This window comes from Saccostrea echinata, unplaced genomic scaffold (assembly GCF_033153115.1).
Source record: "Saccostrea echinata isolate AGI-Se365-2 ecotype Australia unplaced genomic scaffold, CSIRO_AGI_Sech_v1 ptg000027l, whole genome shotgun sequence".
Lineage (NCBI taxonomy): Eukaryota > Metazoa > Mollusca > Bivalvia > Ostreida > Ostreidae > Saccostrea > Saccostrea echinata.
In genome coordinates this window covers 8,492,095-8,503,689 of record NW_026889776.1, presented here as the reverse complement: position 1 = coordinate 8,503,689, position 11,595 = coordinate 8,492,095, and the positions used below count along the sequence as shown (strand labels likewise).

At 34.7% G+C, this 11,595-nt stretch overlaps 1 protein-coding gene across 1 annotated transcript; it reads left to right on the top strand.

The window, feature by feature from the left end:
• Positions 1-67: 67 nt before the first annotated feature.
• LOC133193490 (ras-related protein Rab-31-like) lies at positions 68-9,881 on the top strand. The gene is made up of 7 exons (XM_061329461.1): positions 68-225; positions 3,175-3,271; positions 3,638-3,707; positions 4,509-4,602; positions 5,222-5,251; positions 8,166-8,291; positions 8,924-9,881. Exons 1-7 carry the CDS (start codon positions 183-185, stop codon positions 9,118-9,120), a joined length of 657 nt encoding a protein of 218 aa, XP_061185445.1. The 5' UTR covers positions 68-182; the 3' UTR covers positions 9,121-9,881.
• The last annotated feature ends 1,714 nt before the right edge of the window (positions 9,882-11,595 follow it).

Sequence of the window (11,595 nt, the reverse complement as noted above, 5' to 3'; positions counted from 1 at the left end):
ACAAACAGGATTTGTTTTATTTTCGCAATTCTAATCACGTGATCACAAAATGGTGGTTGAACTTTCAGTTCCGTTTCGATGACGGTTTAAACACTGCGACTTTTTCTCTTTTTAGCCAGTTAATTACCTTGAATATTGCTTTATGATAATTGAACTTGTATGATGAAGTGAACAGATAAAAAATGAAATCTATTGAAGCGAAAGTTGTAGTTCTAGGTTCTCAAGGTAATTACGTTTATTTTGTTCACATTTATCTGGTAGATTTTGATGACTATATATTTTTTAAACAGTATCTTAACCTTATTAAAATCTCCATAAATTAGGTCTTTAGAGTATTCTGTATCATTTCATGTATCTGTCACTTCTGGAGTGCCCCAGGGAACAGTCCTTGGACCTATCCTTTTTCTTATTTATATAAATGACTTCCCTGAATATCTCCATCATAGTAAACTAAGGCTCTTTGCTGACGATAGTATCATCTACAAAGAAATAAAAACACCAGAAGACTGTCACAAACTACAATTAGATCTAGATGCAGCTGCACGGTGGGAGTCTGATTGGCTTATGGCTTTCCACCCAGACAAGTGTACTAAACTTACCATCTCTCATAAGAAACGGACATATTCTCAAAATTACATTCTACATGATCATGTACTTGAGTCAGTAAGTTCAGCCAAGTATTTAGGTGTAACATTACAGTCAAATCTAAAGTGGAACACACATTATGACAATATTATTGCAAATGCAAATAAATCATTAGGATTCCTTAAACGAAATCTGAAAATTTCAAACACAGAAGTAAAATCCAGAGCCTATCAAGCAATAGTGCGCCCTAAACTCGAGTATTGTTGTAGTGTTTGGGATCCACATACGACACTGTATAGACAAAAACTTGAAATGGTTCAGAGAAGGGCGGCTCGCTATGTACATAACAATTACCACAATACCAGTAGCGTTACAGACATGATTAGTACACTACAGTGGCCAACACTAGCTGAGCGACGCCTCAAAACCAGATTAATAATGTTTTACAAGGTAGTTCATCAACTTGTTGCTATACCCACAGACATACTCATACCTACAGATGCAAGAACCAGACAAAATCACACACAAACATACAGACACTTACAAGCATCAAAAGAAACATACAAATGGTCCTTTTTTCCACAAACTATAATACAATGGAATTTGCTTCCCCAGTCTGTTGTCCAAGCCACTAAAGTAGAAATTTTTAGAGAACAGCTAACCCCAGCTGTCCTCAACAGTATCATGTAAAAAGTAACATATTTCTTTTAATCACAAATGTAAATAAAAGCACAGTTTTTTCTTTATATTAGTTTGCTTAGGTCACGCATGCGCACCAGCAAGTAATCTTCAGCGCTCTGAAGTTTTGTTGTAAATAGAAGAAGAAGTCAATTTTTTTTCATTAGTGTCTTTAATTCAAAGAATACATGTAACAAAAAAAGGAATTTCAAAAGGCAACAGATGATCTATGGTCAGCCATAATAGTACCAGTGATTCGTCAACTTTTGATTGATTTTGATCTACCTCAGTCTTGAATTCATTTGCCTATTATGTATTTGCTTTTCTTTGTTGATGTTAAGTTTTAAGAGTAAGTTAGGCCCTGCAGTTTTTTTTTCATAAGATTTTTTAAGAAATTTCTCTGATACCTATATGCATTTGTATGTCAAGCTTTGGGCCCTTTTGTGACCCTACTAAATTTTTGCGATTTCTAAATTATCTTCCCTTGAAAATAGCGTGGCCCCACATTAGAATGAATTTGAATCCCATTCACCCATTGAGGATGCTTTACGCCAAGATTGGTTGGAATTGGCCCAGTAGTTCTGGAGAAGAAATCAAGCATTAGTAAAATTAACACTGACAGATCGACAGTGTAAAATTGTTTTTATGCCAAGTGGCCATAATTGAAGATTCTGGGGCACATAGTTTTTTATCTGTCCCTCTATCTGTCATCTTCAGATACCCATGGGTGATCTCGTCTTTTGCTAACTACCTGTTGGCAAACTCGCTGAAAAATCATCGTATGTAATTAATATGCATGGGTCATTTGATTGGATGCTGCACAGAGTCGCGATGGCAAATCAATGAATCGAAGTTTATGTTACATATGTATGTACGACAATGACGAAAACTTTTCCGTATAGTTAACAAACTAATTGCAAATAAATCCACTCACCAGTGCATTTCACAGTTTGAGAAAGGTACTCCCATATAATTTTTGACTGGTATTTGATGTCAGTGACCTGTACAACTTTTCTTTAATCGTTTTAAGACAATATTCGCACATTTTAATGGGCATCAAGATACATGTATTTAGCATAAATAGCAAACTAATAAACTTATTTTCAAAACTGAAGAGTTCCAACATTCTGATTGGTTGTTTATAATTGATAAAATAAAATTAGCATAATTTACAATGATATTTCAGCAAGTTTGCCCACAGGTAATAAGTAAAAGATGAGATCACCTGTGTCTGTCTGTTTGCCTGCAAAAAGTTTAACCTTGCCTATAACTTTTGATTGGTTGGAGATGAGATATAGTGCTTTCATATTTCACTTATTTATTTCTTGTGACAAGACCTTTCTTTGTGTACCAACATATTTGACCTTTTGACATTGGAGTTTGACCCACTTTTGTAGAATTTTACCAAACTTTAACATTGGTTATAAGTTTTGAATGGTTAAGGCTCGGGCTTTCATTTTCACATGATTATTCCTTGTGACAAGACCTTCCTTAGGGTACCAAAATTTTTTACCTTTTAATCCAGACCTTGCAGTTTGATCAACTATTGGAAAACTTTAACCTTGGCCATATCTTTAGAACAGTTGGTGCTAGGGCTTTCATATTTCATATGTATATTTCTTGTGACAAGACCTTTCTTTGGGTGCCAATATTTTTGACATCATGACATTGACTTTTGAGTTTGACCTACTTTTGAAAAACCTTAACCTTCATCATAATTTCTCAATGGTTGGTGCAAGGTCTTTCATATTTCATATGCATATTCCTTGTGACAAGACCTTTGTTTGGGTACTTACATTTTTGAACTTTTAACCAAAATTTGAGTTTGATTTGCATTTGAGAAATCTTGGTTTTGAGCTGCCATAGGAGGATCAGTGTTTCACAAACACATTTTGTTATTTTATATTACAGCGGTAGGTAAGACAAGTACTGTAATTCGATATGTTGGGGGAATGTTCAGCAAAGCTGTCAGCCCAACTATTGGAGCTTCATTTTTCACATACAAACTGTAAGTAATATACTTAATATGTATAATAGGAATTCAAATTTACTGTCAATATTGGCCATGGATAATTTGATGCAATCATTAATCAGTAATTCTAAGAATTACATGTATATTTTAAAAATAATATTTTGACAGTTAATTTAAATTTAACCAAAGGGTGTGCCAAAGGCATCAAAATATGAATTGGCTGAAATAAGCTCACTTTCAAAATACAAGTCTACATTTACCAAGATTATCATCATGATTATGAACTGTGTAATTTTTTTTTAAAAAAGGAAGAGCAGTAAAAAGATCTAAATAATCTAAATAACTTACCATTGCTGAACTAATATTTTTAATTAAACTCATTTTTTCTGCATATATTTTCAGAACTTTGAACAACTACAGGATGAAACTACAAGTGTGGGATACAGCAGGCCAGGAGAGGTTTAGATCAATGGTATGTAGTATACTGACAAGTAATTGTGTTACAACTCTGATGTAAGAATCAGTCAAGATAACTACTGGGTGTGGAAGGTTGATGACACTTTTTCAGAGAAATTTATCATTTTTAGTGACTTAAGGTGACAAAATAATGTAATAAAAGGGTGACGACACAACATACAATCAAAATTTACAGAAGGATATAAAGGGTAAATCTGCAGAAATACTCTTTATCAGGAATGAAAAACTTCAGTTTCTCATTTTAATTGAAGTCTCCTCAAGTAAGCTGGACAATTCATATATAGCCTCAGCTGCCTGTATGAGTTTATATTGAACACAGCAGGAGTTGCATATGAATGTAGACTTGTTCAAAGAACAAAAATACTATGATTTGGAATATGATTGATTGATTGTATGTTGTTTAACATCCCATTCAAGAATTTTTCACTCATAGAGAAACGTCAACATATGCCAGTGAAGGGCTTCAAATATAGACCTGTACTCGGCACTCAGGGCCATTGAGCAATGAGGGTTCTTTATTAACGCCTACAGTGACACGGGACCTCAGTTTTTAAGGTCTCATCCAAAAGACCTGTGACTTTCACTTCTAATGCCAGGTGCTTAGCAAAGGAACAGTCACTACCTATGTTTACGTCTTAGGTTTGATGGGCACGACGAACAAGAATCAAACCCGGGCCTCACGATCAAAAAGTGAACACCCTACTGCTAGGCTACCGTGGCCGGTCATTTGTAAAATAATATCAAGCATAAACATAATCAATACACTGAAGATTTGATCCATCTTTGTGTATTATAGGCTCCCATGTACTACAGGAAGGCCAATGCAGCCATGTTGATTTATGACATCACATCAGAAGACAGTTTCTATGACATCAAAGACTGGGTCAGTGGTAAGTCATTACATTGCCAAACTCCTGATTGCCAAACTCAAAGACTGGGTCAGTGCTAAGTCATTACATTGCCAAACTCAAATGACTGTGTCAGTGCTAAGTCATTACATTGCCAAACTCAAAGACTGGGTCAGTGCTAAGTCATTACATTGCCAAACTCAAAGACTGGGTCAGTTCTAAGTCATTACATTGCCAAACTCAAAAGACTGGATCAGTGCTAAGTTATTACATTGCCAAACTCAAAAGACTGGGTCAGTGCTAAGTCATTACATTGCCAAACTCAAAGACTGGGTCAGTGCTAAGTCATTACATTGCCAAACTCAAAGACTGGGTCAGTGCTAAGTCATTACATTGCCAAACTCAGCAGTAATTGTCAAACTGGAATCTCAGATTTATACCAGTAATTAACAGCCTGACTGGTCTAAGACCAGAGGTACTGAGTTTGCTCCTCTGTCTACCTGCAAACAAATTTTTAAAGTTTCTCCTCTAATAATTTTCAGTAAAGATCTTGTCAGAGACTACACATTTCACATTTTATTTTCATGCAATAATATTATGCTACATGAACATGTAGGTGCCTTTGTTTACTTAATCATTACACAAGCACATGTATTTTCAGAGCTGAAAAAGAATGTTGACACACCAATTGGTAAGTGAATTAGTTTTTGTCAAAGTGTTACAGAAAAACAATTAAGATTGTATTGGTGACTAGTATGGAAAAATAATAAATATGTGATCACATTCTTTGAATTCAAACTACATTTGAAATAATTTTGCTTAGTTCACACAATTTACTTGACATACAGTATTAAATTGATGCAAAATTCATTGAAATGATTCCTATCAGTACAAAAATATGGTGTATTTAATGCTGTACATAAGCACTCATGAAAATATAAAAAAAAAACTAGTGAGTATTGTTTTTTTTTACAAAAAAACACGTCTCTCCTTCTTTACCAACATTAACGAGTGCAAATATATGATCAGGGTCAAAAATAATAATGCAGTGCATCTCAACTCAAATTCTGTGTACAAAATTTCAAGTCTTCATGTCAAACGCATCTCAAGTAATGGTCTGGTTGTGTTTTTCTTAATTTGACCTTGAAGAAAGTGGTCAAGGTCAAATATTTTGATGCAGTACATTTAGTCTCAATGTTGTCTTTCCTTGTTCCAAGTTTGAAATCCTAATGTCAAAAAGTTCTCAAGTTATGACCTATACTATATTTTCATGTAAACGATTGACCTTGACTTTATTAATAGGTCAAGGTGAAAAAATGTTGCCATTCACCCTTCCTCTATACCACCTCTCCATGTTCCAAGTTTGAAGTCTTAATGTCAGGGTTCTCAAGTTATGGTCTAGTCATGTTTTCTCTATTTGACCTTGAAGAAAGGGGTCAAGGTCAAAATTTTGAAGCGTTGCATCTTGTATTAATGACTTCTTTCTATGTTACAAGTTTGAAGTCCTAATATCAAAGGGTACTCAAGCTAAGGCCTGGACTCTATTTTGATGTAAAAGATTGACCTTGACATTATAATAATTGGATCAAGGTCAAAAATTTTGGTGGCATGCATCCTTCCTTCATACCACTTCTGCATGTTCCATGTCTGAAGTCTTTATAACAAAGGATTCTTAAGTAATGGTCTATCAAGTTTTTTCCCTATTTGACCTTGAGGAAGAAAAGAGGTCAAGGTCAAAAATTTTGGTGTGTTGCATCTTGTATCAATGTCTTCTTTCTATGTTACAAGTTTGAAGTCCTAATATCAAAGGGTACTCAAGCTATGGCTTGGACTCTATTTTGATGTAAAAGATTGACCTTGACCTAATATAATTGAATCAAGGTCAAAAATTTTGGTGGCATGCATCCCTCCTTTATACCACATCTGCATGTTCCAAGTTTGAAGTCTTAATGTCAAAAGGTTCTCAAGTTATGGTCAGATCGTGTTTTTTCCCTATTTGACCTTGAAGGCAGAAAGGGGTCAAGGTCAAAATTCTAATGCAGTGCATTTTGTCTCAAGGTCTTCTTCCTATGTTACAAGTTTGAAGTCCTAATATCAAAGGGATCTCAAGTTATGGGCTAAACTCTATTTTGATATAAAAGATTGACCTTGACCTTATAAATACGTCAAGGTCAAAAATGTTGGTGGCGTGCACTCCTTCTCAATGTCATCTATCTATGTTCCAAGTTTGAAGTCTTAATGTCAAAGGGTATTAAAGTTACGGCCTGGACAAAATTTGGATGAAGAAGAAGAAGAAAAACTAGAAGCATTTCTTGTTGCTAGGGCAACAAGTGGTCTTCCGACTGAACTTTTCTCCAGAACGCTATGTTATCTCACTTCATTTAATACTTTATTGAAGGTATTTTTCGTTTGCGTTTATGTAACACAGTCTTTCAACATAGATCATAATTATTAAAGGATTTCTGTAGAATCTCTGTAAACAAAGCTTTAAAAAATAAGCAAAAACTATCATACATGTCTTCACAGAGAAAAATATTATTTTCAACTGAAAAAAGAGAGAAACAATCTCCTGCCCCAGCAGGATTCAAACGCGCAACATACAAGAAAATTTGGATCGGTCATATCTTTGCAATAAATGCATCAATCAAAATGATGAAAACATACATAGAACTCTTAAAAGACTCTCTATTAACCCTGTAAATTTCAAAGAAAAATATTGAAAAACACAAAAGTTGCAAATTTAACATTTTGAATTCACTTCCGTTCGCGACCGGAAGTATAAACGACGAAAAATAAAGGTCGATCACCATATCTCCATTTAATGTTCTATCACGTCCGTGAGTTTCAATTTCATATCTTTAGCCGTTCTCGAGAAAATTAACGGACAAAATTCCATTTAAAAAATACAATTTTCCCTAAAAATCGCGAACGGAAGTGAATTTCAAAAAAGTGAGGGACACCCCTGGAGATATATTCATGATGCATCTTCCCTGAAAAAATCTTTCAAATTGATCCACGCATAGCTGAGATATGGGCTGTACTATGAAAAAAAGAATAATAATAATAATAGAAAACAGACAGAAAACAATAAGGTCTTCCGAAGGAAGTCGGAAGACCTTAATAAGAAAATCGACAAAAACAATATGTCTCCCCTGGAAGGGGAGACATAAATCCTATCCCACTCGTGAAATAAATTCCATAATCAGGCCATGTTTAAAAAATTGTTTGGTTGCCCTCTCCTGACCGACTGGCTAAAAATGGCTTGACTCAAAACTTTTTTTTTACCTCCAGGAAGCAATTTTTTTTTTATGCATTCAGGAAAATATATTTTAAAAATTCAGGATTGATGGTGAAATTTTCTAGAAATTTTTTTTTTCCACCCACCTACCGACCCAATTTTTTCATCCTGGGTTGGGAGAGGGCAAGCAAACATTATTTTAAAGTTGGCCTGAACTACAAAACATTGAATATCCTCTATTTATACCAGTATTGAATTATTTATATGTGACTTGGATACTGCTACTGGTGCTTATACTAAACAGAGACAACTATTGCAATTTAAAGCAAAGAAAACTATTTCTAGTTTATATTGTTGTGTTTTGCAGTGATGTGTCTTGTGGGAAATAAGAATGACCTTGAAGAAAGTCGACAGGTCAATACCAAAGAAGCTCAAGAATATGCAGAATCTATTGGAGCCCTGTTCCATGAGACTTCAGCTCTCAAGAACATAGGTACACAGATATTCTACACATCATGTAATACCAGTCCTATAATACAAGCACATTTATGGTACATTGTAGATCATTATAAGGAAAAGCCTTCCTCACCCATTTACTAAAATATAAACATAATTTTAGCTCATAAGAATGGTATATTTAAGGTCATAAAATACAAAACTTTGGAAAGTTTGTATGCTCTGTTCTCCTGTCAAGAACAGCTTGTAAATTATTGAAGTACAATGTATCTTTTTCATTACACCCTCCATCCAAAAAAAAAAAAAAAGATTGGGATGGTTTAAATAGGAATCTGTCTCTCCAACCCTCTTCTTGTCCAAAGACATTACTTTGTAATGAAGAAACATTAGATGTTCATACTAGGTACAAAGATAGCATTTGATCAAAGGGTATGTCTTCACCTGAAACAAGGTCAAGTTCAAGTGTAAATATCTGTATTGGAGAAACTTAAGTTCTTATCTGGCACAACTTCTCAAGATGATAATAAGAACCTTTAAAGATTTTTGTGTATAAATGTATATAATGAGATTGCTGGTTTGGGAGAATAGTAGATGTAAGATGACTGAGGTTGTAATTGGCATTACCACAACTATGTATACTGATTCTCCTCTTGTTTTTATCTCATTTAGGTATTGAGGAGGCATTCCTACAAGTGGCCCAGCAACTGGTGAAGTTATACGAGACCTCTCCTAATAGTGGACTATATTCTATAGACCTGGATCAGTCCTCACAAGTACAAAATCCAAATGAATCCGCGGACAGCTTCCATCTGCCTCCAAATCAAAACTCCACACCAAACACAGCCAATTCTAAGTGTGCCTGCTAGCTTGTCTCCAGAATGGAGGCTTTGACTCAACTTTTAATAAAGGATCAGCATATCATTTTGAATAAAGTATTAAAATGTACAAACTGTCTTTATGTGAAAAATACCAGTACATTTATAATTCATGTACATAGACTGTGATATGTACAAAAATTGTACATTCCATTTTTTTTAATTACATAGCTCTTAAGATGTTTTCAAGGGCAATATTCATTTGTTATTTACATGCAAACTATATTTGAATTTATATGTTTATAACACTTCATGCTCAAAAACTAATGAAATGAGGCAGTTTAATGGGGAAAAAAGCACTTGACATTATTTACCTAAATTGACAAGAATTTTAACGTATTTTTCAGTGTACTTTGTAAATGAATATGATGAATTCTTGAGTATCCTTGATGAGCAGAAAAGTCAGTTATGTTAGAAATCATTTTTTATACATTATTTTTTTTTATTTTCCTTTAAAAAAAAATGCCTTTTTTCCTCCCAAGAAATAGACCTTTCCTATTTCAAGGTTATCTAAGTTGTTTGTATTTTGCAGTGATTGGAATCTAATGATTATAATTGTTTAAGGTTGTGTAATCTTTTCTTTTTCTGTAAAGGTTTTAATTGATTTTCATATAAATAATTCCTTGTGTAGGTGATCTACATATATGTGTATTTGTATGTGGACAGTGTATTTGCTTGATAAACATTATAATGCTTGTATAATACAATGTTGCTAAATACTTATTATTTATTAAAGATACATGTAACATGAACAGTATCTAGTGTGATTTATTTGTGTTAATTGTATTCCTGGTATATTTCAGATTCCTAAATATACATTGAATTGTTATTATTGCTTGAAGCTCCACTTGAGAAATAGAACTGCACACTTTTTAGGTCACCTGAGTCACTCAGGTGACCTATTCCTATCCGTTTTCGTCCGTCGTCATGCGTCGTCCATTAACTTTTGAACATTTTCAACCTTTTCTCTAGAACCGCTCAACCAATTTCAACCAATTTTGGCATATAGCATTTTTGGGTGAAGTGGAACAAAGATTGTGAATTTCATGGTCCCTGCCCCCCTAGGGCCCCAGGGGTGGGGCTAAAACCACCAAAATTGATGCAATCATTAAAAATCTTCTTCTTTACTCCTGGACACCAAGCAATCAAACTGTTGGCATGATTGTAATAAGCATTGGGCCCTCTATCAAAATTGTGAATTTCATGGCCCCAGGGTCAGGGGTTCTGGTGCTAGGGTGGGGCTATATAGATCATATAGTGAAAGTGCATTATTTCTTTGAAAATCTTCTTCTCTTCTCCTGGGTATTATTTAAACAAATTAAGGGTATGGTTATGACAAGCAAAGAAGCCTTTTCCAAAATTGTGAAATTCATGGCCCCTGGGTCAGGGGTTCTGGTGTTAGGGCGGGGCTCTATTGATTATATAGTGAAAATGCATTAATTCTTTGAAAATCTTCTTCTCTGCTCTGGGTATTATTTAAACAAACTAAGTGCATGGTTATGATGCACAAAGATGCCTTTTCCAAAATTGTTAAATGCATGGCCCCTGGGTCAGGGGTTCTGGTGCTAGGTGGGGGGTATATAGACCATATATAGTGAAAGTGCATAATTTCTTTGAAAATCTTCTCTTCTCCAGGGTACTTTTTAAACAAACGAAGTGCATGATTATGATGCACAAGGATGCATTTTCCAAAATTGCGAATTTCATGGCCCCAGGATCAGGGGGTTCTGGTGTTAGGGTGGGGCTCTATTGATTATATAGTGAAAATGCATTAATTCTTTGAAAATCTTCTTCTCTGCTCCTGGGCATTATTTAAACAAATTATATGCATGGTTATGATGCACAAGGATGCCCTTTACAGAATTGTAAATTTCATGGCCCCTGGTCAGGGGTTCTGGTGTTAGGGTGGAGCTCTATTGATTATATAGTGAAAATGCATTAATTCTTTGAATATCTTCTTCTCTGCTCCTGGGTATTATTTAAACAAACTAAGTGCATGAATATGATAAGCAATGATGCTTTTTCCAAAATTGTGAATTTCATGGCCCCTGGGTCAGGGGGTTCTGATGTTAGGGTGGGGCTCTATGGATTCTTTAGTTCAAAAATTGTGAAATTCATGGTCCCAGGTTGGGGGGGGGGGGGGGGGGGCTCTATTGATAATATAGTGAAAAAGCATAATTTCTTTGATGATATAGTGAAAATGCATTATTTCTGTTAAATAATCCTGTTTGCCACTTAGTGTTTAGCAGATAAACAAAGTGCATAGTAATGATGAACAATTGTGCTTCTTACAAATTTTTTCTAAAACTTGTCCCAGGTTTTGGTGGGTTTTTTTTTTTTGGGGGGGGGGGTTATATTGATAATATAGTGAAAATGTGTTAATTCTTTGAAAATCTTCAACTAAGTGCATAGCTATGATGATGAGGGTACCTCTACCAATTTTGTGAATTTCATGACCCAGGGACA